The sequence below is a fragment of the Leucopleurus acutus genome, assembly GCF_964270905.1.
Source record: "Leucopleurus acutus genome assembly, chromosome: 1".
Lineage (NCBI taxonomy): Eukaryota > Metazoa > Chordata > Mammalia > Artiodactyla > Delphinidae > Leucopleurus > Leucopleurus acutus.
In genome coordinates this window covers 124,686,725-124,714,028 of record NC_139142.1, presented here as the reverse complement: position 1 = coordinate 124,714,028, position 27,304 = coordinate 124,686,725, and the positions used below count along the sequence as shown (strand labels likewise).

Here is a 27,304-nt window from a genome sequence, read left to right as displayed (position 1 = left end):
CTTTACTGGTGCTCTTTATTTCTTTGTATGGATTCGAATTACTGGCTAGGGTCCTTTCATCTCAGCCTGAAGCTCTGTCTTTATTATTTCTTGCAGGGCAGTTCTGCTAGCAATGAATTTTCTGTTTTTGTTTATCTGAGGTTGTCTTAATTTCTCTTTTAATTTTAAAGAATAGCTTTGCTGGATATAGGATTCTTGGTTGACAGTCTTTTTTCTTTCAACATTTTTTGTCATCCTACTGCCTTTTGGCCTTCATTTTTTTTGATGATAAATCAGCTCTTAGTCTTATTGGGATCCCTTGCCTGTGCTGAATCACTTTTCTCTTGCTGCTTTTAAAATTCTCTCTGTCTTTTGATTTTGACAGTTTGGTGGTGATATGTCTAGTCAGTATCAGCAAGCTTATCCTTCTTGGAGTTTACTGAGTTTCTTGAATGTGGAGATGAATGTTTTTCATCAGATTTGGAAAGTTTTTGGCTATTATTTCCTCAAATATTTTTTCTGCCTCTTTCTATCTCTCCTTTTTTTTATTTTTATTTTTTTTACGGGATTGCTAGTATGCATATATTGGTATGTTTCATGGTGTTCCATAGGTCTCCAAGACTCTCTTCACTTTTTAAAAAAAAATTAGTTAATTTATTTTTGGCTGTGTTGGATCTTTGTTGCTGTGCGTAGGCTTTCTTTAGTTGCGGCAAGCAGGGGCTACTCTTCGTTGCCGTGCGCAGGCTTCTCATTGAGGTGGCTTCTCTTGCTGCCGAGCACAGGCTCTAGACGCATGGGCTTCAGTAGCTGTGGCGCACGGGCTCAGCAGTTGTGGCACGCAGGCCCAGCTGCTCCACAGCATGTGAGATCCTCCTGGATCAGGGCTCAAACCCACATCCCCTGCACTGGCAGGTGGATTCCCAACCACTGTGCCACCAGGGAATTCCCTCTCTTCACTTTTATTCATTCCTTTTTTTTTCTTTTGTGAGTAGACTAGGTGATCTCAGTTGAGCTATCTTTAGATTCAGTGATTATTTCTTCTGCCAGTTCAAATCTCCTCTTGAGCCCCTCTAGTGAATATTGCACTTCAGTTATAATTTTTAACTCCAGAATGTCTGTTTACTACTTTTTATAATATCTATCTCTTTATTGACATTCTCTATTCAGTGAGGCATTATTCTCATACTTTCCTTTGATTCCTTAGACATGATTTCCTTTAGTTCTTTGAACATATTTATAATAGCTGATTTAAAGTCTGGTAAGTTCAACATCTGGGCTTCCTTAGGAATGGTTTCTTTTGGTTGCTTTATCTGTGTGTGTGTTCCTATTTCTTTGTGTGTCTTATAAATTTTGTTGAGAGCTGAACATTTACATTGATAGAATGTAGCAACTCTGGAAATCAGATTCCTCCCCATTCCCAAGGGTTTCTTGTTTCTCCCGTTTATTTTTGTCCTCACTGTTTGTTTAGTGATGTTCTTGGGCTAATTCTGTGAAGTCTGTATTTCTTGTTACGTGCAGCTACTGAAGTCTCTGCTTAGTTAACTTAGTGGTCAGCTAATGAGTGGACAGAAAGTTTCTTAAATTCTTGAGCCAGTATATCTCTCAGCTTTCTCTGAGGGACTGCGTGTGTGTGCTGGGATGTTTGCTTAATGCTCCTGCAGGCAGTTTACAACTCTGCCTTAGCCTTCACTTCTGCTTGAGAAGAGTCTCAAGGTCAGCCAAAGGTGAGAGATTAGGGCATTTTTAGGTCTTTCCTGGACATATGTACAACCATGCACATGAGCCTGGCCTAGTAGGTTCCAAGGAATATTGTGAAACTTTTCAAATCTCTCTGTGGACATCTCATATCTTATCTTTAAGATTTTGGGTTAGATTAGGTCCAACTGGTCTTGCTGCCTTTGGTAGCTGTGATGTTAAATAATTGCTGCTGATTGCTTTCAATAAATGGTCTAAGGATAGGGTTTTCTCGTAGAGCAAGTTAAGTCAGATAAAATAAAGACAAGACTTGGGAATGGAGCTTTACAGGCAGATTTCAGACACTACTCTGGGGATGAGGCTTTTGGGGAACTCCAAACCTGTTCTGCCTCTCCTTCCTACAGTGGTTGCTGCACTGATGGTTTTCACAGCTACTGTAGTTGTGCATCTGTTGGTTTTCAAGGCTACAGTGGAGCTGGGGAGGGGGAATGGGAATAGGACAAGTTAAAAAGGCACAAAATTTACAATTTTTACTGATATTCAGCTGTTTTTCTTGAATAGGTGCTCCTTGGAATGTTGCAAGCTTTTGTTAATTTTTAGGGTTTGGAAAAAGTTGATTTTGACTATTTTTGCCAGTGTTTTTATTGCTTTCATGGAGGAAGAGATTTTCAGAGGCCCTTCCTATAAAATTGTTTTAAGAGTACTTTTTAAACATAGGATGGGGAGAAGGTAATATTTCCTGAAACTAGTGACCTGAGGGGACTTTGAGGAAAGGTGAGCTGATTATTATTTTTTAATACAAATTATGTATTACTTGTATATTTTGTAATATATTTATAAAGATATATAATGTACATACATCATTTAATACAAATTATTGTGTTACCCAAAGACGATTATTTGGAATAAAATACAAATAAGATTGTATTCCAGATGGGATTTCCTTTAGAAGTTTAGATGCTTAGGGGAGTTGTACTGAATAGGAAAGTGAGAAGAAGTTCTCTCAGAAGTTCTCTTTTTCTCTTTCATTTTTCCATTTTAGGTGTACAGAGCCAATGGACCAGATGGAGCCATTGGCAGAGGCCAGAGAATCCACCTGCAGTTATGGGACACAGCAGGGCAGGAGAGGTATGAGATCTTCACTTACGTGCTCCTTACTGGAGGAAAGGGGAAAAACAGCTGCGCTCTTCACACAGTGACCTGAGCAGGAAAAGGCCAGCTGATTAGTTGATTTGCACCTGGATAAGACATGCTGCCAAATTAGCAGGAAATGTATCAGTCTGAGCTGATAATGGTGGCTTTATTTCGTACAAGGTCAAAGGAAAAATGGATCCTTTTCAAAATGGACCCTCTTACTTATGGACTTTTTTCTTTTTCTCCCACCCTTTTTTTAGATCTGTATACTTTTCTCCGTTTGCTTTTGCTGTTCACTCAACCACAAAGAAAGCCGTAGAGTTGTATGCGTTATTCTTACCTGATTGTTGAAACCTAGTAGAAAATCTCATTGGAATTAATTTATATGGTCAGAGGTTGCATGACAAAAATGTCACATGAAATCTTCATATGAAGTTACTTTTTAAAAATTGCAGTAGGGCTTCCCTGGTGGCGCAGTGGTTGAGAGTCCGCCTGCCGATGCAGGGGACATGGGTTCGTGCCCCGGTCCGGGAAGATCCCACATGCCGCGGAGCGGCTGGGCCCGTGAGCCATGGCCGCTGAGCCTGCGCGTCCAGAGCTTGTGCTCCACAACGGGAGAGACCACAACAGTGAGAGGCCCACGTACCACAAAAAAAAAAAAAAAAAAAAAAATTGCAGTAGAGTTGATTTACAGTGTTGTGTTAATTTCTGCTTATGGTAAAGTGATTCAGTTATACAAATATATACATTCTCTTTTATGTTCTTTTCCATTATGGTTTATCACAGGATATTGAATATAGTTCTCTGTGCTATATAATAGAACCTTGTTGTTTATAATAGTTTGCATCTGCTAATCCCAAACTCCCAATTCATCCCTCCCCCACCCCTCTCCCCCCTTGGCAACCACAAGTCTGTTTGAAGTTGCTTTTAGTTAACTATAGCCATGTTATCTCTCACAATTTCCTTGAAGGATTTTGTTTGTTTAACTTTTTATCATGGGAAACTCCGAGTATATGCAGAAGTAGAGAGGAGAGTACAGTGAACTCAGGTACTAATTCCCTGGTTTCAACAGCCATCAAGTTGTGGCCCATCGTATTTCACGTATATTCCTCACCTTTTCCCACCACCCCCACCGCCCAATTATTTTGAAGCAAATCCCAAATAGCAAATTATTTCATTCGTAACTATTTTGGTACATATCTCTGAAAGATAAGTACTCTTTTTGTAAAAACATGGATTAGAAATAATTGAGAAAACTTAAAAGAGCGGATTAGATGACAGATTCGTACCAGTATTTTCTTCCCTGGAGCCTTTGCCTGACAGTTGCAGGCTTTGCATAAAAGCAAAATAAGAGAAAACCTGCTACTAGAGGGGGAGAGAGAGGGGAGAGAGCAGGATAAATCCTTGGTGGAGAGAGTACCAAGAAAGGGGAGACTGAGGCAATACTATCCCCACCTTAAAGCCAAAGAAATGGTTCTCAGAGATAAGAGATTTCTTTAGAGACTGAACATTAAAAGGTCATGGAACACATTGTGATGTTCAATCAAGTCAAGCTTTCACAGGACAAAGAAGACAAACACAGCAAGCACCGTTGCTTTTGGCCTATTTAACTCTTAACTGTACAATAAATTCTTGTCTGAGACTAAGGAATCACGAGCTAGTTCTTGTCATCCCTGTCCAGCAGGCTGGGTTTTTAAATCACACGGCCTATTAACACATAAACTTTTATCAGTCAGATAAATAACTGTAATGTACATGTTTGGAATAGCATCATCTAACTTATTTAAAATTTTTTAAAAGTTTACACAAATGGTCTTTATTTTAAAAGAAAATTGCACGTTTAACTTTGGATAATTGTTGGCATTTTCGAAAGTCTAGATTTGTTTTCACATATTCTTTCTTGCTCTAGATAACTACTTACTATATTTTGTATGCTATCCAATATCATTGATTATGTACATAATTCTACACTGTTGAAATTATCTATTAATGTAATACAGTAAATCTTGCACAAATAAGATTTATGCATGTATAATGTGAAGTTACTAGAAACAGCGGCATGTTATTAAACATCTAACTTGTTTTTGATGAACTATTGTAAGAGGCTGAGGGCACTGCTGGTGGCTTTATCTCTCAAGAGTGGGGCCATGGTTTAGGTGACCAATCTGCTTTATGTTCCCAGGTTCCGCAGCTTGACAACCGCATTCTTCAGAGACGCTATGGGGTTTCTTCTGCTTTTTGATCTGACAAATGAGCAAAGTTTCCTCAGTGTCAGAAACTGGATAAGTAAGTGTTAATAGTCTCCCTGCCTCTTGCTTCCCACTCCCTGCAATAAAATCCCTTTTATATTCTACTTCTTTTGTAAGTTGTTCTGTAAGAGCTCCTAGTGCTGTTTAAGATGCTGTTTAAAGGAGCAAGGCTCTTAGTTTAGGGGTGAAGATAACTGAGATACTCTGCTTTCCCTAGTCATGCTCACTTTCATTTGTTGAGTGCATCCTGCACTCTAGATACAAGGAGTGCTTTCTACGTTATCTCTTCATCAGTCTTTTCCACAAAGGGGACTCTCATCTGCATTTTATAGATGAGGAAATAGAAGCCTAGAGAAGTGCTATCAGGTATTTTACCATCCCAGGGTTTAAAACGTATATTACATTGACCCTTTTGGAAACTTAATGGACCCCACCCCTGGCTCCATGTCTCTTCTGTATTTCGAGGCCCCTTTCTACTTTTAGGGCCAGAGCATTTACCAGGAGGATCCCGTCATAGAAACCTCTAGAACTGCATTGGCCAGAGTGGTCCCCAGCAAAATATATATGAACCTGCATTTTGGCTCTTTGGAGACAGCCTAATCTCTTACATGATTGGTTATAGTAGCCATTTAAAATACTGCTACTTGACCAAATGTATCATTTTCTTGCCTTGCAAATGTACATTTTCCTCTGTTGGTTGTATTAGTGTTACCTTAGAGAATCTATTGAGAGGGCTGTGATGTTAAATTCTTAACATCCAAATCTTTAAAGTGAAAACACTTATTTCGAAACACCCACTACTTAAGAATTTGGAGTTTTTGTATTATGAAAGGGTAATGGGCTGTGGTTTTTATAGTAGAAAACCTTATTTTAAAAAATGAGGGACCTCCCTGGTGGTGCAGTGGTTAAGAATCCGCCTGCCAGTGCAGGTGACACAGGTTCATGCCCTGGTCCAGGAAGATCCCACATGCTGCGGAGCACCTAAGCCCTTGCACCACAACTACTGAGCCCACATGCCACACTACTGAAGCCCGTGAGCTTAGAGCCCATGTTCCACAACAGAAGAAGCCACCGCAATGAGAAGCCTGTGCACCACAGCGAAGAGTAGCCCCCGCTCGCCGCAACTAGAGAAAGCCCGCGCGCAGCAACGAAGACCAAGCACAGCCAAAAATAAATAATTTTTAAAAATAAAAAAAAAGAGTTTTTAAATAAGTAATTTATTAGTGCCTTGTGGTTTTCAAAGCATTTTCACATAGTTTGTCTCTGATCCCCACGTGCCCCCTGTGAGCAGATGCAGGGAGGTGGTGTGTCCTAATTTTAGGATGAAGATGCTGAGCCTCACAGAGTAACAGACTTGTCCAATGACATGGACCTTATGGCTTTTGATTCAGTGGCCTTTTTTTCCCCTTGATTCAGTGGCCCTTTATGTTCTTTCTCAACTAAGTTGATCACTAAGAGTTGAAGAGCTATTTAATACTTTAAATATAGGTTCCCCAATTTAGTCATGTTTACTGGGCTTCACTTCGTTAAATGCCTGCCTGAGTCACACACCCTTACAATTGAAGGGTGGTGGCTATTTCTAATCTCTTATCCTCATTCCTTGCTCATCATTCTCGCCTCTGCATCATCGGAACAAATTCTGGGGCTTTCTTAAGTCAAGCACTTTATAAGGATTGTTGTTAGAGATGGGCTTATAGAATCTTAGCATCGAAAGAGCATCAACCCACCTATTTTTCACTGGCAGAAACGGAAACTCTGGACAAGATAAATCTTGTCCATTTGGGCTTTATGGCTAGTTAGATGAAGAACAAAATCATGTGAAATTATGTGTATGTATGTATTATTTTATGTTTTCCTTATAGTGTAAAAGAATTCTTTTTGCCCAGTTAGGTAAAGAAAACATGCATATTGGAGATTTCGCATCTTCAATGGAAAGTATTCTCCTCCCTCCAGCCCCGTTTTTAAAAAAATGGTATAAGGTTCAGTGTCAGAGGTGGTAATAGCAAATCTTAATTAGGAATAAAAATTTGTTAATTATCTATACATTTTATTTTGCCTCTTCCTGTTAGTATTTTGACTATTAGAGGGATCATTCATTTCTTCTTTTTTTTGGTCAAATTAAAAAATATATATATATATATACACACTAATGGTGATAGAAGAACAGAGGCAGTGTTGCATTGAGCAGGTAGCTGAGTCCTGGGCACTGAAGGCCCAAGGGGAGGAAGCAAGTCTGCCCCCTCCCTTTGCTTCTCTAGAGCTGCATTGCAGTCCCTTCTCCCTTGACCCAAGATCTGTCCATGCCATCTTGGGCAAGGGGTAAGAGTCCCAAGGTGATCCCTGCTGAGTTTAGGAGACTGAATAGAGAGCTGTGTCCTCTGGGCCTGAATTTGAAATCTGAGAGCAATCAGATAGTTTTTATCACTCACCTGTCTTTCTGGAGCTTGTAGGAGGAGCCAGTCATGCCCACAGGCAGCGTGTTTTGTGGGGAAACTCTAAAGCAGCCTATATTTCTAAACTTTTCTTCTGTAGCCTCACATAAATGGGACAAGAGCCCAGCAGGTATATTTTTAACGTATTTTTGCCTTTATATTTTTATTCCTGTTATTCCCTCTGTCTGAAAAGCCCTCCTCACACCCACTCCCATTTCCTTAAAAAGTTGAGTTTTACTTTTTCTTTAAAATATAGCAAAATATGGCCTCCATGAAATTTTCTGTGATAACTTTGTTGGATTAAATTCTTTCTCTCCTCTTAACTCCTATTACCTTTTGTACTACTTACAGGGTCCGTATCACATACCACCTCTAGTTGTAGTTATTTATGTATGTGCTTTTTTCCTTGGTGATATTTTTTAAAAGAATTAATCAATTTACTTAAAAAATTTTTTTTATTTGGCTGTGCCGGGTCTTAGTTGAGGCATGTAGGATCTTTAGTTGCAGCACGCAAACTCTTAGTTGCGGCATGTGGGATCTATTTTCCCTGACCAGGGATCGAACCCAGGCCCATTGCATTGGGAGCACAGAGTCTTTAGCCACTGGACCACCAGGGACGTCCCTAATTTACCTTTTTTTCTTTTGTGGCTGTGTTGGGTCCTCATTACTGCGCACGGGCTTTCTCTAGTTGCGGTGAGTGGGGGCTACTCTTCGTTGCAGTGCGTGGGCTTCTCTTTGCGGTGGCTTCTCTTGTTGCGGAGCACAGGCTCTAGGCACACAGGCTTCAGTAGTTGCAGCACGTGGGCCCCAGTACACGGGCTTCAGTCGTTACAGTGCCTGGGCTCAGTAGTTGTGGCACGTGGGCTCAGTAGTTGTGGCTCATGGGCTCTAGAGTGCAGGCTCAGTAGTTGTGGCACACAGGCTTAGTTGCTCCACAGCATGTGGGATCTTACTGGACCAGGGATCGAACCCATGGTAAGTAATTCACAGATTTTGTAGAAAAGTTGGGAAAAAAGAAAAATTATCAGTTATCGTACTTCCCAGACTCCTCAAAGTAAATACTATTAAACATTACTACTGGTACTACACAGCAGCTCTAAATTCTTTATTATATTAACTTAATGATTGTCAAGTGCAAGCATGCATCTAGATCCCCCCAGAGGGCTTGTTAAAACACAGATTCCAGGCCTGAAACCCAGCCTTCCTGATTCAGTAGATCTGGGGTGGTACCTGAGAATTTGCATTTCTAACAAGTTCCCAGGTGATTGTTAGGCTGCTGGTCCATGGACCTTACCTGAAGAGTTGCTGAATTAACTCATTTAATCCTCACCTAAACCCTATGAAGTAAGTACCGTCATTATCACCATTTACAGATGGGGAAACTGAGGCACAGAGTGGCCACATAACTTCCTCAAGGCCACACAGCTAGTAAATGGCAGAGCCAGGGTTCAACCTTAGACACCCTGAGTCCTGAGTTCATGCTCATAACCATGACACTGAATAGACATGGTGTTAACAGAGCGCAGAGTCTCTCTGGAGACCAGAAAGGTTTCACAGTAGAGGTAACTGAGAGGCAAGTCTTAAAGGAAGGGTTGGGATTCCCTGAAGGAAGGTTGTGTTTGGGTATTCAAGGGTGTGGGGACAGCATGTGTAACAGCCTGGAGGAAAGAAAGGTCTCGGCTGTTGTTGGAAATGGTACACAGTTTGGCCTTGCCTGTATGGGTCTTATTTCCCCTAACTGTCCCTTGAGGGCAAAGGTCAGTGCCCTGAATTCTACACCAAGTATCAGGCCTCCCTTACTGCTCAGTAAATACTTGCCGATTTGACTTTCTCCTGATAAGATATAGCGAACATGACTTTATAATGAGGAACTAAAATGTCAACACTTTTCTGGTTAACCATGATAAAAAATAAATTAAGCCACACATTTTTGAGGATATCTTATTGTGCAAGTTTGAGTTGCTTTCATTTCATTGTGGAGTGTGATGAGGAAGAAATAAGGCTTTATTTTCCTTCTTTGGGAGATTAAGCTCTTTAGCTTAGTTGAATTTCCCTTGATTTAACTGCTATTAAAAATTATTGCCTGTTTACAGGTTTTCAGGTGAAAAGAAATAGCAGCTATGGAGTAAGAATTGTAGTCTCCTGCTTCTTGGTTCTGGTGACAGAATCATTTACTACTTATTCTGGGTTTTCTGTCTTCATTTGATCCTATATTTTGTTTGTTTTAGATAAATTGATTCTGCCTTAGGATAATAGGAAAATGTGAAAAACATTTCAGATGGAAATAGGTTAGTTTATAGAAAGACAATTTGTTTTAAAATGTCATTGCTATGGAGAGAAAATATACGACAAACAGAGCTTTAAAATTAGCCATAAGCACTAGTAAATCCTCCAAGTTTTTTTTTTCAAATGGCCTTCATAAGAAAGACAGCTATGTTGTATGTGTATGCATGTGTGTGTGTGTGTGTGTGTGTGTGTGTGTACATAACTTTTGGAGAGAGAACAAATTCTCCCATTCCTCTCCGATATAAATAAGCTGGGGTATGTGCATAAGGGTAGGATTAGTTTTACATCTCTGCCCCATCCATTTAGTTTTATAGCTTAGGGTCTTGGTGCTTTGAAAGAATTATATCAGTTCCTTATATCTGTGTATCCATTTACAGTTTCAAAGCACTTTTGCATGTATTCTCCACTGATCATAGACTTACATTACTTACCTATAATAAATTTTCTTATATTAATAGGCCAGCTACAAATGCATGCATATTGTGAAAACCCAGATATAGTGTTATGTGGAAATAAGAGTGATCTGGAAGACCAAAGAGTAGTAAAAGAGGAAGAAGCCAGAGGACTTGCAGAGAAGTATGGGTGAGTATTTTTGTGGAGGAATCTACAGGGCAAGTTTCCAATGCAAACATTTGCATATGAATGGATAACAAAAAGGGCAAAAGCAAAAAATTGAAACACTCAGATGTAGCCCTTGGGGGGAGGTGTCAAATACCTACTTTGCATATTAATATTATATGATATGGGAACCATAGCAACAGCAGTGGGCGAGGGCCCTCATTCAGTGCTTCAGTACCGTTTTTCTCAGTCTCTTGGTGTTTGAAGAAAGACAGCTTTGAGGTCAAATGCCCTAACTATGTAAGGCCTCCTTTCCAAGATGCAGGTAAGAGACACCCAGGATAAGGAAATTCTCTATATTCAGCGAGGAAATTTCAAAGCCAGTTCCTATGCTGCTGTAGAGAGCTCCTGCAGACAAGAAGGCCTTATTGGCTTTGGAATACCTGTGCTGGGAGAGGACTGTGAAGATCCCCTTTGGTTTAAGCTGTGTTTTTGTGCTGGAGAATCAACTAAATACTGTCTTCCTCCTTTAGCTCAGGGAATAGGTTCGTAGTAGCAGCAGCATTAACTGGACATGAGAGAAGGGGTCAGCCGCTGCTAATTAAGGTGTCTGGGGCACGTCTACAAAACAATTTGTGCTTTACTTTCTTTCTGCCTCTAATATAATGAGAATGCAAATGTGTATGTATTAATTACCTTTAATATAAGTGGGAGGCAGCAAGTAGGGTAGAGAAGGAAGGGGAGAGAGAGAGAGAGAGAGAGAGGGAGAGAGAGATATGGTGTGGGGTGTCAGTAGGCTGTGTGTAGGGGCGTTACCACGTTGGCGGCCTCTGTTAGGCAGGCCCGAGGAAGCCGGAGGAGGCCTTTTCCCTTTTCTTTGTGTGACCCCTGCTTTGTTCTTCCTTGGGCTGATTGAGTTCGGAAAGCACTCAACAATGGGGTTCAAACCGGGGGTGGGCGGGAGTGGAAGGCCCGGTGGGAAGGAGCCAGAGTTTGGAGAGCTTTGAACACCAGGTAAGAAGAGTGGACCTGATCTCCCGGGACACAGGAAGTTGCCGAAAGCCTTCAAACGTGGAGGGCTGTTATGAGTACTTTCCCAGGTCAGTCTGGGGATGACGAGTGGGGTGAAGTGGAGAGCTGTCGGGCAGCCTTTGTAAAGTGTTGCTTTGTGTCTGACTCTGGAGCCCACAGGGCAGGCAGTCAGAGGGGAAGATGGATTTGAAGTGGCGGAGAGCCAGAACCAGCTGGGACCCGTAATGATGGACTGAAACTTGTATCAGTTCTTATGGCTTCTGACCTGGATGGTGTGGGTGTCCTACAGAAGCCAAGACCCTTTGCCACAGAGCTAAACACACACACCTGGCCCAGGAGTTGGAGAAGCTGAAGGAGGATCTAGGGGAAGGTGGAAAGGGGGCAGGTCTGGTCACTGGTCTGTGCCAACGAGATGAGCTAGTGGAGAAGCGTCGATGTATGAGCAGAATGGCTGCTCCTTCACTTCCGCCCTCTGCATTCCCCCCGCTGCATCTCTCTGTGGTCTACCCTGACTGGGAAGGGAATTCTGGGAAGTGTTGTTCAATCTAGCCAAGCTGACAGATTGCAAAGCCACCACAGGTAGGGAGTGGGGGCCGGGCCCTGGTATCTTTTAAAAGCTCTCCATGTGATTTCTGTGAGCAGAGGTTGAGAACCTCTGACGGAGGTGATTCTGAAATGGAGGCTGACAGAGCCCTGCAGGCGATTCTGATCACCTGATATGTCCCCTCCTCTCATGAGAGGCACTTTGTGTAAAGTAGTGGAAGGAAAGAGGGAGGGATCAAATATCATGGAGGATTCTGAAGTGTTGAAGCTGGGCGCTGTGTTGCAAGGGGGTGAGGAGGAAGTAAGTGATGAAGCAACGGAAACTGTGGACCATGCTTTTGAGAAGTGTGTTTGCAAAGACCAAAAAAAAAAAAAAAAATTGGGCAGCTAGGGGAGTTAGCTGGATCAAAGAAGCACATTGTCAAGCTTTGTGGGGGAGTCTGGATTGATTTCTTACCCTCTGGCCTTCTTCAGCCCTTTGCTTGTTTCCTCTGGGCAGGTTCTTAGGATCCCATCTCCTGCCTGGTATGAAAGAGCCTGGCATTGCTTTCTGACTATATGGGGGCTCTGGGGATAACAGGGATTGTCTTCCCTCTGTGCCCAGGTTGGAAGATCTGGAGAGTATTTCATAAGAGGGACTCAATGTAAAGTTTCTGAGCTGAGTTAAAATAAGGAGAGGAGAGATTAGCAGATAAGATAATTGAAATTATTGAAGAATGGAAAGGGGTGGAAACGGACATCCCTCAGGATTTATGAAGCATAAAATAGACTTCTGTAGGCTGTTTGGCAGAGGAAGGTGTAAAGGGGAAATTTGGTTCACATGCATTTCACAAATTTGAACATATAAGTTTAATGATTATTTTCACAGAAATCTTTTTTTCATTTTTAATAATCGTAATATTTTCATTGGTTGCACATGCACTAGAGGACTATGTTGGTTAGTCCATCTATGTGCTAACACTCAGAAAACAGTAGTTTACGGCATATCTTCATATCTTTTGTATGTTGTCTGATAAATTTGCATTTTTTGTTACTACTGTATTGCCTTCTCAGTTCATAAAAATGGGTCATTGGTTCACAGGTGGTTCTCTGAAATATACATGCATTTGGAGAGTGAAAGACTATGTCTCAGAAAAACTTTGCAAACCTAATAAAAACATGTTACAGTGCAAATATGGAACATAAATCTGTGTCTGCTGGGACAAGTAAATCTGAGAATGAGGGCTTCATGCAGCAGCCCAAAATAGAAAGGGTGAATTGGATGCATGATGATGAATATTCAAAAAATTAGTTTTAGTAGACTAAGAATCCCTTCACCCCTAATTACCTTTTTTTTTTTTTTTTTTTTTGCTATAAAACGTGGTTAAATTGTAATGTGAAGCTCTTAGGTCACTTCCTAACACAACAAAGCGATGTGCCCCATAAAGCAGTCGAGTTTTTTAGAACAACTACAAAATAATGCTTTCTAGTATGTAATATTGAATAATATTGTCAATGAAATCGGAGAAGAGAGCAAAACAGAGGGTTATTCAAATTTGTACTTCTGCCAGTCAAAACTATTATAGTTCACACTGTTGCTGAAATACTTTTAAAAATAGCTACAAAGTCAGTGACAAATATATTAAAAGAGAATGCAACATTGACAACATTCGTCTTTTAGATGATACTGTTGAATCTCAGACTTTAGTGTGCTCCGGCTTCACCTGAACGCTGTCCCAGTGAGTTTCTCATTTAGTACGTCTGGGATGAAGCCCCACATTTTACATTTCTAGCTGATTCCTAGATGCTGCTGCTGTTAGTGATTGAAGATAACACTTTGAGACCCACCTGTGTAGATGTCAAGTTACTATGAGCTGTGCATGCTGGCAGATATTTTCCTTGACAGCAGAGCTGGACAAAATCATTATGCACAGACTATGAAGCAGGTGTGTACTTGTGCCATGCTTGGAGAAGGGAAATGTGCTCAATGACTTAACATTGGAAAATCCGTGCTAAATCCAGGAGGATTTTTTCTCTTGCACAGTTAATGACATCAGCTTTGATACAGACTGGGCAGGGACACTGGGAATGGTACCAAAGGAGCACCAGCCACAACTGGGTGGGAAAGGACTTTATTGTGAGTGAAAATGGTTGCATCTAAGCATCCTTCTACCCTCTTTATTCACAGAAGATAGTTGGTGGTCAATATAAGCCTTTTGTTTTTGATTCAGGGTCGAGGGAAATAGAGAACATTATGAATATGATGAAAGTATGATAATTGAAAGTATGTATTTCACATGTGCTGTGCAAAGAAAGAGTCAGCAAATTTTTAAAAAATGAGATATAATTGATATATAACATTGTATTCGTTTTAGGTATACAACTTAATGATTTGATTTATGTATATATTGTGATATGATCACCACAGTAAGTTTAGTTAACATCCATCACCACATGTAGTTACAATTTTATTTTCCTTTTTTGTTTTCTGGCCACACCTGGTAGCGTGTGGGACCTTAGTTCCCAGACCAGGGGTGGAACCCGTGCCCCCTGCAGTGGAAGTGCAGAGTCTTAACCACAGGACCACGAGGAAAGTCCCATGTAGTTACAGTTTTTTTTTTCTTGTGATGAGAGCTTTTAAGATCTATTCTTAGGGGCAGCAAATATAAGACAACTTTGTTCCCCTACTGGAGACTGCTGGCTAGTGATGAGAAGGGTGCTCAAGAGTTTCTTGAATGAAAGATGTGTTAAAAACATTGATTTACAACATTAGTAATACGAGTACAGACCATTTCTGGGATTTCAAGTGGCTTAGCTCAGCATACTGCTGTCAGTGTCTTATCTAGTCTGAACTAGATGAAATGTATGAATAGCTTGATCTCTAATAGTTTTTTATTCTTTGAAAATTTGTGGACATCCGACCCTTATTCAAGAAATAAATTAATGCCGTATCATTGGGCACATTTTAAAACCACACACATAAGCTGCAACTAAACAGATAAGGCTGATTTCCAGAGCCCCAAAGACTCAGTAGAGGACCTGAATTTCATTTGGGCACAGTCTCCCAGGCTGAAACAGTTTATACCCTCACTGTTTCCTGTAAATGCTTGTTCATTTACCAGCCAACAGGCCATGAAGAGCAGTGAGACTTGCTTCTTACCTTAGTGAAAAATATCTTCATAATTTCTGGATCCACACGTGAGCCAAATATCTAGAACCATTGGACAGAATCACCAAATACACTTGCTTTCATTCCTGGGATCTAAGATCTTCTAGTGTTGTAGAAATAAGTCATGGAAAAGAAAACATCTAAAAATGTGGGTCCTAACCTATGACATGAGCTGGATATAGGTGTCTCGGTGAAAAGCTTCAAATGATAATGCCCACCCTAATTTTCGTTTTGCGCATTATTTTTTAATTTAGAAATTTGTGATTTATCAATTTATTAAAAGCACATCAAAATTTGTATTCTGCATGTGTTCCAAAAGGTCATTAAGTGCTCGTTTACAGATTGATATCGATTAGCTGCACATGATTTTTTCAAATGTTTGGCGGTACTGCTCCCTAGTCATGCTGCTCTAGCACCACCATGTGGCGAGAAGGAACAACACACCTGTCTCCATGCTTAAAAGGGGGACAATTGAACCTCTTGAATTTAAGCTAAGATTACTGAATTTTTGCCTAGAAAGTTTTAGGAAAAGCAGAATATTATTTTTAGAGAAGAAGAGAACCCCATTAGATGAACACTGATTGAGCACTTGCGGATGCTAGGCTTGTGTTAAGCCCTTTACATATATTATCTTATTGCCTCCTTATCAAGACCCCATGAAGCACTGTTAACACCTCTTTACAGACGCGGAGAACTGTTCAGATAAAGTAGCCCGAATGCCTTCTAAAAGTGAGCATCAGGAAGATATGGACATAAAAATATGACTGACTCCATCCACTAGACTTCCTATGCCCTTAGGACAAGCTGAACAAGTCCAATTTTCAAATGTGAAAACAAGGCACATTTCTGTGTCTGGGGCATCATTTTATGCTGGAACAGAAGTCTTAATTCAGGGTCTTTGATGTGCATCTCATCTAGTTTGCTTTTCGTCTGGCAGCTCAAAGAACTGAGAGTAGAGAGGAGTGATCTCTAGCATTCATTTATTCCTATAGAAACAAAAACCGTGTTGCCCCAATTGCTCAGAAGACTCTGAATAATTAGTCAAAAGATTTTAAGGCTGTTAACCTGACTCCTGGTCACATCACCTGAAGATTCACAAATGGCCAGTAAATATATTTTTAGTTTGTTACTAGAATTTGAATTATAACTCTAAACTATATCTCATTAATACTGTACCTATTTTAATATGAGTGACTTAAAAATGTACACCTTCACTCATATACCCTGAAATTATACCAATTAAATATTTGCTGAAGTTAGTAAATAGAGAATAGCTCATAGTTCTGCTAGAGGCACCAGTCATTTATACTTCAGTATTGATCAGTAAAGTAAGATCCATTTTCTCTCAGCATTTAGTGATGATCACTTCGGGGCAGTAAGGAACCTCTTATGGTTTGACAGGGACTGGAGGGAGACAAATGCTTTGAAGCATGAAACATTTTGGCTAGGACAGATCTGAGTGAGCCATCTCTGACGTAGGGAAGCATGGTTCAGTTTACCAGAATTTAGGGCAGGATTGTATATCAGCTACATTGTGGATTAAATCAATGCTTATGGGCTAGTCTGGAAATTTAATGTTTGTAATCTTGCTGAGGTCTCTTGGAGCTATGATTTTCCATGATTCAGTGACATCGTTTCTATGTGTCCTAAGATTTAAACAACAAAATTAAAAACAAACTTTTGTAACCTAACCCATTACTGCGTTGGAAATAAGGAATGTTTGTCAATGACACATTTGTCAAAAATTACGCATTTCTAAGTGCTTGAAATGTTAACTCATTTAATCCTTAATAGGAAGATACTGATATTATCTGGTTTTATGGATAAGGCAACTGAGGCACAGATGTAAATAGCTTGCCAGGGCTACACAGTCGGTAAGGAGTCGTACTAGGATTTGAATCCCGGCAGGCAGGCTCCAGAGGTTATGGCTCTTAACTATTCTCCAGACTGTCTGTAACTTCCATGCATAGGTTTTATTATTTTTTAAAAAGTATTTTCAGCTGTTCTTTCTCATTTATGCCTTAAAAATTATTGTGAGGTAATTACCAGGAGCTGAGATGGAAGAAACTATGGAAAATAGAAATAGCTTAATGGAGACCCTGTTGAGGAATTCATTGAGGCTGAGGACTCTATAGCTGGAAGGATATTCTTAATTGACTTGGAGGAAATTTTAAAAGTAAGATGTACACTATTATGACTAGTATTTACAAGAAAGTTTACTGCTCAACTACTTTTTTATTTGTGTATTTCCAATTTCAGCCCATTATTCTCTGAGGGAGAGATGAGTTTTTCAGTTGCTTTTCCATTAAACAATAGCTTTCTGAATGGTGATAGAATGATCAAGCCTTCTCCTTAAGTATAAGAAATGTTCTGCAGATATTAAATGATTCTTCATGGGTATAATTGAGAAAGAGCACGATGGAGAAAACCTAAGTATTTAAATTTTGAGAATTCTTAATCTAAAATGCAGCTCATGTAAAAATGGCAGCATTACAAAGTGTCCCCAGGACTTAGCTCAATCACATAGGTACTTGATAAATAAGTATTTATTCAGTCCCCACAAAGAATGTCTTCTTCAAACTTGGTAAAGAAATACTGCATGTGACCAGGGGGATGGGAAAGATGTATTACCTTCATTTTGTGGCTAAGGCACCAGATGAAGAGGTAGGGAAAAAAGACTGACAGTAACCAAAGAGATATCCAGGCAAGAGGTTTAAAAACTACTGAGATGATGTAATTTGCCCAGTGGACCCTTCTCTGATTAAGATATTTTAGAGTCAGCATATGAAGGGCTATGAACATGGTCATGGTAGAATCAGTGGAGCAACCATGTCCTTCAGAACTCACAGATAGGTAGATAAATCCTCAAATGAAGTGATGGTTCCTCAACCGGTTTTTCAGAGCTATACTCAAACAGGAGAGGATTGTAGAGTCCAGTTGCAAGGCCTGTTACCTCCCACAGGAAGCGAGCAGATAATAAGGCAACATCTTGAGGAAATCATAATGGACAAATAGCCTTCCATCCCTACACATGTGCCCCTAATGTGCTTCTTGGTGACACAGGAAGCAGAAAAGTTGTGAAAAGATCTGCAAAAGTAGTAAGAAGGTTAAAACAAATCTGTAAACGCTCTCCTGTGGAAGCTGCTCCTAGCCAGGAAATGAAAGAATAACCAAAGTTGTAATCAGAGTCATTGATGTAGTGTTAACATGCCATGAGAAGACAGGAAAACAAAGACATTCTTCAGGAAAAGTATTGTAATAGAGCTGGATGTTAAAGTCTCTATAAATGTAAGGAGTATTTTACTGAATTCAATTGCAGGGCTCCCAGAGGTGCTAAAACAACTTTCTTTTGTAGATTTTACATCTAAGAGCATTTTTGGTCAGATTCCTTACTAAGTGGTGGGAATGAAATCAACAGTTTGAAGAAAATACAATTTTATCACTTTTTTCATGACTTTATTAAGAAGGAGGAAGAACTTGGCAGGTGATTGATTAATCCCCTTGCAAAGACTGACTAAGTATGAAAGGTGACCACCATGACAAGACTGACGTCTTAAGAATATGTGAAAAGTAGCCTTACAGTTTTGAAATGATGCTTTGTGAGTTACTAAAAAATTACACCTAACCTCGGGTCCTGGGATAACAAAACAAACATGCTTAAGATCGATAATACCTGAGGAACTCTGAAGTGCTGTGGAATTCAGAATGTCTTCAAGTGTGTGGTCCAGGAATACAGCCTGGAGCTGACAAGTGGCAAAGCCTTTGACAAATACAGCCAGGGACCTCTGAAGTCTCTCTTATATCAGCTTTTTTTTCTCCCCCGTATGTATCAAGTGAAACAGAGTTTTCTGTTTTGGAAATCCTCATGCAAGTATGCATATTTGGAACCAGTGGAGCCTATAGTTTAAGTTGGTTACACTAGAATCAAACAGCTGTGGATTCAAATCTTGGCTTCGCTACTTTCTAGCATAATGAAATTGGGCACGTTGCTTTATCTTTCTGAGCTGCAGTTTAATCATCTGTTAAATGGGAGTAAACACTTCCAGTAGTTTTACGTCTGTTAGGAATTCAGTGTCAATTATTTTATTTTTTACTTTTTAATGTGGCCTGTGTGGCAAAATGCTTTTGTTGTCTTGTATATTTGTATTCTTCCGATTTTTTAAGTTGAATTATCAAGAGCAAAAAGGTCACTGTCCTTTCCCTCCACATGTTGTTACCCGAGTTGTCACTGTCTTCCAGAATCCCCTACTTTGAAACTAGCGCTGCCAATGGGACAAACATAAACCAAGCGATTGAGATGCTCCTGGACCTGATAATGAAGCGAATGGAACGGTGTGTGGACAAGTCCTGGATTCCCGAAGGCGTGGTGCGATCCAACGGTCACAGCTCTGCAGATCAGTTGAATGAAGAAAAGGAAAAGGGCTCATGTGGCTGTTGAAGAGTCCAGCGAGCTACACAGTAGTTCAGGTGGCCCATGTCTGTGACCTTCTCTACGGTGATACACGCACGGCACAGGGAGAAATTAACGGGCATTGTGTACAAACTGCTTCTCACCATCCCAGTTAGACCTATCAGTAGAGCATCCAGTTTTAAAATTACTTTGCTGCAGCTTTGTAAATATTTCTTTAAGATTCAGCCTGAGAGTTAGGAGAAATATTTCACATAGCCAAAAGTGCCTTATAAAACCTTAGCCCATGGCAGTAGATCATTCAAGTAGTCAGGATTTTGTAGCCACAGAACAGTGCATTTCTTATGTAGAATGACTGAAGATACTGTCACCTGCCTTACCATAGATAGGCCTGGAGTCTCACATTCAAGATCTTAGACGTAATATCAGTGTTTAATCCAAATTTGAAGACCCTTACTTGCACCATAGGGGACCTTCTAAAATGCCATGTAAACCATTTGAATGTTAAATAAGAATATACACAAATGATGCTTCAATGTCTTTGAGTATTAATTTATGTAAGCATTCTGTTTAAAATGAAATAGGGCAAATTATTGCCCATATCTACAGACCTTGGATAAACTGGATCAAGAAATTATATGCTCATTGTGACTGTTGCTGGTGGGAAAGGGCTTGGGGGTGAGGCCTGGGGTGGCTTGATGTTGTATAAGCAGCTGAAGGGGGACTTCTGGCTCCCTGCTAGATTCCCGTTGCTCCGAAGGGTTGATTGAAGGGCCAGGGAGCTAGATTTTTATGGCTTTCGTTCACTGTGATCTGTGCATTTATACTTGGCCTATGTGCTGACCCCATCTGAACATAGCTGGTGCTTATGCCGAAGTTATTTGTGATAAGTAAACATTTAGCTTCTTTTTCTTCATATTTATAATGTTGGTCTGGCATCCTCAGGCTGCAGTTTCAATTAGCTTGTGAACGACTCATCTTGTTTTCACCCTCAGTCTCTATGTTGTTGATCTTTGCAACTTGTTTTGTTTTTACATTGGTGGAATTGAAGGAGATATCTTATAATTACATAAAATATCTGTTTACTATTTGGTGGAAGATGGATGTTTGTGTTTAAGCAGTTACATTTGTACTCTAGCTCAGTATACGAAAAATGGAGTGTTCTGTAGCCTGTAGTTTTCCTTGAGATCATGGGCATTTACTGTACTTGTTGGGTCTTTCCAAGGTCATGTACTCTTCCACATTGCCAAAGTGTCTTTTTAGCAAATTAAAGGTGGTTTCAAAATATGCTTCATGGCAGTTGCTTACAAAAATCAAAGGGGAAAATTCTTATTTATTAAAGTAGTTTAAGTAAAGTAGATTAAAATTTCCAAAGAGCTTAATGGCTATTTAGGAAGAAACACCCACCACTCATTATAATTTAAATAAAGAATAAAAATGAATGTATTTTGTGTTGGCAAATGTTTGGCATAACAGTAATTAGAAAAATACAGCTATGACGGAAAGTAATTACCTTTATGATGATTTTCAAACGGCTTTTTGTTGAGCATCTGTCCTGGTTTTTCTTTTGCCATTGCCCTCCCACCATCCCCTTAAGAAACTTAGCTGTGTTTACTAAGATCTTACATATTTCTATCCGTGAAATGAGGACCTTTTTAAATACTAAGGATTCATTGAGTCCTATGCATTTGAATTGTGTATCTTGGTGAGAAAAAGATCCAGACATTTCAAGGGCAGGGTCATCCTCACAGGCAGTGCCTTCTAAAGTTGCCATAAGGCTTAAGTGGAGTAAATGATAATTTTATCGCTACATATCAGGGAACATTTTATATGATTCATTTGTATAGTTAAAAGGAAGACAATATCAGTATGTTCCAACCTATTTAGGAACCAACTGAGAAGTTAGCTACAGATTCCATCGGCCTTAAACATAATACACAATTAAACATATACACGATATTGGCACATGCAAGAGCCATCTTTAATTATTGATGTAAATAACCTGTATTCTCTTTGGAAAGCATTTGTTTAAATTTATATTGAAGTACCAATATAAATTTTTGTGTGCGTCCATGTATTTTCCTATTGACAGGCTTCTGTAAAAGTGAAGTGTATCTTCAGTGAACTGTGTGCCAATTAAGCTTATAATAAAAAAGTGGTTTAATCTGTCCAGTTTGGATGTGAACATAACTTCATTTCCCATCACAATAAAGTTTCAACCAGAAGTCATAATGCTAAAGGAAACCACATTCAGAGACACAAATTCCATGAGGTGCGTGATGAGGGACCAGCCAAGACAACATATTCTGGAGAAGATAATTCAAATATGTTATCCTCGAACATTTATGGAGCATCTGCAGTGCAGGAAATGTTGTAGTAGCTGTCCTCAGGTGAACAAAGCAAGGATGGTAAGGGCGTGAACTAAGACTGGGACTGAGAGATGGGTGCAAGAGGCATTGGGAGTGGTGTGGTACTTGACTGGATGAGGAGGGAATATGTGGGGAAATGGACACTCTTACCTTATTTCCTACCACCACTGTTCACCCCACTTACTCCTCCACAGGCATACGGGCCTCCCTGGAGCGGCCAAGTATGTTCCTGCCTCAGGAATATTTGCTGTTCCCTCTACCTGGAACGCTAGTCTTCCATATATCTGCATGGCTCCCTCTCCCATCCGTTAAGACAGTTCAGATGTCACGTTGTCCAAAAGGACTTTACTGATCACCTTATTATAAAATAGCAGTCGGGCTTCCCTGGTGGCGCAGTGGTTGAGAGTCCGCCTGCTGATGCAGGGGACACGGGTTCGTGCCCCGGTCCGGGAAGATCCCACGTGCCGCGGAGCGGCTGGGCCCGTGAGCCATGGCCGCTGAGCCTGCGCGTCCGGAGCCTGTGCCCCACAACGGGAGAGGCCGCAATAGCGAGAGGCCCGCGTACCACAAAAAAATAAAATAAAATATCAGTCACTCCCCCTCATGGCCCCAACCAGATTTTCACCTGCTGCCTTGTTATCCTGCTCTGTTTTTGTACATGTCACTTATTACCACTCAATATATTTGTATGTTTGTCTCCATCCACTAAGATATAAGCTCCATGAGGACAGGGACTTGGGAAGTTTTCTTCAAAATTGTGTTGCCCCTACCTGGAAAAGACCTGGTATACAGTAGGTACTCAAATGGTTATTGGTGGACTGAATAAAGGACTTAAGATGCAGCAGGGTCAAGTGAAAGAGTTTTCAAAACAGGAGTCACTATTAATGTTCAAAGACAGGAATAGAATTTGAAAGTAACCACTTCAAAAATGTGTAGAAATGCTCTCATATAATAAATCCATATTGGTTTATTATGAGAAATTAGGAAATTTGAGAAGTATATTCTGGTGTTTTGAAGTTGATGTCAAGATAGCTAATAATCTATTGAAGAAATGTTCAATGAGGACGTTTTGGCCGCTCCACGTTGCATGCAGGATCTCAGTTCCCTGACCAGGGATCGGAACACGTGCCCCCCCACAGTGGAAACACAGAGTCCTAACCACTGTACCGCCAGGGAATTCCCAATAAGGAGTTTTTTTTTTTTTAATTGAACTGTTGTTGATTTACAATATGTGTTAGCAAAGTAATTCTTTGCTAACATTATGCATACATTATATATGTATATGTATAATATACATATGTATATTCTTTTTCAGATTCTCTTCCATTAGAGGTTATTACAAGATATTGAATATAGTTCCCCGTGCTATATAGTAGGTCCTCGTTGTTTATTTTATATATAGTAGTGTGTATATGTTAATCACATACTCCTAATTTATTCCTCCTCCCTCCTTTCCCCTTTGGTAACCATAAGTTTGTTTTCTATGTCTGTGAGTCTGTTTCTGTTTTACAAATAAGTTCACTTGTGTTATTGTTTAGATTCCATATTTAAGTCATATAGTATTTGTCTGCCTGGCTTACTTCCCTTAGTATGATAATCTCTAGGTCCATCCATGTTGCTGCAAATGGCATTATTTCTTTCTTTTTTATGGCTGAGTAATATTCTATCATATATATATTACCACATCTTCTTTATCTATTTATCTGTCAGTGGAGACTTAGGTTGCTTCCATGTCTTGGCTACTGTAAATAGTGCTGCAATGAACAGTGGAGTGGAAGTATCTTTTCGAATTAGAGTTTTTGTCTTTTCTGGATATATGCCCAGGAGTGGGATTGCTGGGTCATATGGTAGCTCTATTTTTAGTTTTTAAGGAACCTCCATACTGTTCTCCATAGTGGCTGCACTAATTTACATTCCCACCAACAGTGTAGGAGGGTTCTTTTTTCTCCACACCCTCTCCAGCATTTGTTATTTGTAGACTTTTTGATGATGGCCATTCTGACTGGTGTGAGGTGATAACTCATTGTAGTTCTGATTTTCACTTCTCTAATAATTAGTGATGTTGAGCATCTTTTTATGTGCCTGTTGGCTATCTATATGTCTTCTTTAGATAAATGTCTCTTCTGATCTTCTGCCCATTTTTGAATTGGGTTGTTTGGGTTTTTTGATACTGAGTTGTAGGAGCTGTCTGTATATTTTAGAAATTAATCCCTTGTTGGTCACATCATTTACAAATATTTTCTCCCATTCTGTAGATTGTCTTTTCATTTTGTTTATGGTTCCCTTTGCTGTGCAAAAGCCTGTAAGTTTGATTAGGTCCCATTTGTTTATTTTTGCACACTAAAGAATGTTTTGCTTGGCTTTTTATAAGCTGGAAAACTCTATATGGTATTTCCAGGTCTTCTATTTTTGGCAATATGGGTGAGTATAGAACTGGAAAACTCTCCCAATATAAAACACTTGATAATGCTGGATAAAATATAATGAACATTTTTTTAATGAACTCTTGATCTCTTAAGAAAGTAAGGGAAATACCCTGAGACCATCCCTCTTTTTCCACAAAACAGACAACAGCAGCAACAGCAGCAACAACAATGGCAGCAACAGAGGGAACTTACAACAAACTGATACTGAGTGTGGTTTGCTTTTGGTTTGGTTTTTTCCAGCATCAGTAATCTAGGTGCTTGGTTTTAATGGCTACATGCCATCATGGGAGAAAGCTTTGGATCTGTTGGAGGTAGGATACTGGGGTGGAGGGGCCCCTACCTCCAAACACACACAAAGCCAGGGCCTGGTCTATGTCTTAATCTTCCCTGAGCATTTATAACCATAAGTATGCTTTTACACAGGTTTGAAGTTCAAGTTTACATTAGCCCCCTTTTCTGGGAATGTCTAAGCCAAAAAATGAACATAAACTAACATAAAGTGATTTGTGGTTGGTAATACCTCTGGATTTCTTGGGAGAAGCAAAGTAAAATCTCTTCAGAGAAAACATTTTCACCCGGAACTTACAGGATTTTTACAGAAAACACCCTGCTAAGAGTGAGCTCACTATTTAAAATGAAAACCCATTCCTTCCTCACCCCCTTCAGCCCCAAACATGAGCAAGGGCCAGTGAACCAAAATCCAGCAGATAATATAGTTATCAGATGGAGACCATAAAGTAAAGATGTTTAAAATGCTTACAAACATAAAAGGAATGGAAACATCTGGGAAAAGGAGACTTTATTAAAGATACAAGACTGGTTTGAATTTTAGAAAAAGACTTCCATATATGGAAAAATGTAGCTATTGATGTTCAAAATGGAATGGTCAGAAGTTAAATGGCAAGTTTGACAGGTGAAGAGAAAATTGGTGAACTAGAAGATAGACTGGAGGAAGTTATACAGAATTCAGCAGACAGGGATAAGGTATGAGGGAGGTTAAGAGAGATAGAGGAAAGATTAAGGCTCCAACTTATGTCTAATAGGAATTCTAGAAGGAGAAACGGGAGGACATAGAGGAAGAGGAAATATATGAAAAGAAAATAGCTGAGAATTTTTCAGTAATGGTGACATACACCTTCAGATTCAGGAATCATTAAGTCTCAAGCAAGCTAAACAAAAAGAAATAGTATTTCCAAGATTTCAGTTCAGTCTGTTGGACGTGAAATACATGTTTGTTGTTGTTGTTAACCCCTTCCTCTGTATTCCATTATAATAATTGGAAAGAAAAACATTTTCTAAGACTGGCTACTCACCTATTCAACCTAGAGCGAAGCACTGAGTATGCTCATAGGCTGAAGGGAACAGAGTCTCAAATGAAGCCTTAAGGTGTGGGATTAAGAACACAGATAAGGGATAGGGCCCCTGACACTGAAGGTAAGAAGTGAAGCTGGGTTATCATGTTGGTGAGAAAGGCAGGAAATTTCTTCTTGAAGTAAAGGGATAAAACTGAGAGAGTTGGGAAGGAACTGTGTAAAGAGCTTGGGAAGACTGATGAGGCTCTTCTATAATTATTGAGGGGGATGAGAGAGGGAGAAGATCAAACAAAAGTAAAATAATTTTCAGTATCTTGGTTGCCAGTGAAGTGTTGGGAAAATGTTTATTACTGAAATTTCTGATGTGTGCCTTTGTTATTAACATTGTTCTGGAATTGCATGTCAAGTGATTAGCAAAGAAAAATAAATGCAAGTATCAGATAAAAAGAAAACACATGTATTCACAGATTATAACTAGACAAACTGATTCTAAAGTTAAAGAAAAAACTTTAAGGAATAGCTAGAGAAACAAGGAATAAGAAGGCCAAGGAAGGAAGAGGAGGACTGCTGGTAAACCCAGTTATTTAAAAAATTACAATAATTTAAACATTTTGGAACTGTCACATAAATAGATAAATCAGTTGAACAAAGTAGATAGACCCATGGAGAAGTGATATTTTGAATTAGTGGAGGAAGCAATGCCCTTATTCAACCTGTGGTACTGGGGGGAAAAAATGCACCGGAATCCTATGTTATTATTTATACTTAAGCAAATTCCAGATTAGTTGAAAATTCAAATGTGGAAAATGATACTATAAAAATAATAGAGAAAAATATTTGAAAAACAATTTTGAAGAGGGAAATGCAGTTTCAAGCAAAACACCAAATCCAAAACCACAGAAGAAAAGATTAATTTGGATACATACAAATAAGACATTTCTGCACAGAGAAATGCTATAAGCAAAATTTAAAATATTGATAAATTGGGAAACAATTTCTGAAAGTTAGAGCAAAGCTCTAAATTTCTTAATATGTAAAATGCTGTTAAAAATCAACAACACAGTAGAAAACTGTGTGAAGGACATAAACAGGCAATTCACAGAAAAAAATAGATGTCAAACATTTGTAAAGATTCCTAACTCCACTCATAATCAAATAAATGCCAGTTAAAATAATAATAAAATTTTTAATCTCAGATTGGCAAAGATCACCTTCGACAAAGACGTCGTGAAGTAGGCATCTTATTTGTTCTTGTTGAGTGTTAATTGGTAAAACCTTTTGGAAGGCATTTAGTATTATCTACCAAATTTTAAGTGTTATAGGCCCAGCAACTCTATACCAATAAACTCTTCTGAAAAAAAAAAATTAGTAAGGATGCTTATTATCTCCCAAAGATAGGAGACAAGATACGAAACAAATTTCCAAACACAGGCGACCAATTAAGATGATACCCTCCTACAACTGCGCTTATGTAACTATGGAAGACAATGCGAAGTATTCACTGATAATAAAATGTGTATTGGATGCCTAATTACGTGCCAGGAACTGTTCTAGGTACTGGGAGTATAGCTGTAAACAAAACGACAAAAATCCTTGCCTTCATGGAGCTCACATCCCATTGAGGGGAGGCAGATAACAGCAAGATGCAGAAAAGGGTGAACAGGATGCTCATCAGTGTTATCAAGAAGAGGGAGTGGAGACACGTACACACAAATGTTTGTCTATGTACAGA

At 39.5% G+C, this 27,304-nt stretch overlaps 1 protein-coding gene across 2 annotated transcripts in view; it reads left to right on the top strand.

Moving 5' to 3' along the window:
* RAB27A (RAB27A, member RAS oncogene family) overlaps nt 1-20,122 on the top strand; it is a 72,280-nt gene extending 52,158 nt beyond the window's left edge. For both annotated transcript variants that reach the window (XM_082846671.1, XM_082846672.1), the window contains 4 exons: nt 2,717-2,802; nt 4,991-5,094; nt 10,234-10,357; nt 19,296-20,122. In XM_082846671.1, coding sequence (XP_082702797.1) covers nt 2,717-2,802; nt 4,991-5,094; nt 10,234-10,357; nt 19,296-19,494 — 513 coding nt within the window. In that variant the 3' untranslated portion in view covers nt 19,495-20,122. The remainder of the gene's footprint in view (nt 1-2,716; nt 2,803-4,990; nt 5,095-10,233; nt 10,358-19,295) is intronic.
* Nucleotides 20,123-27,304: the final 7,182 nt, after the last annotated feature.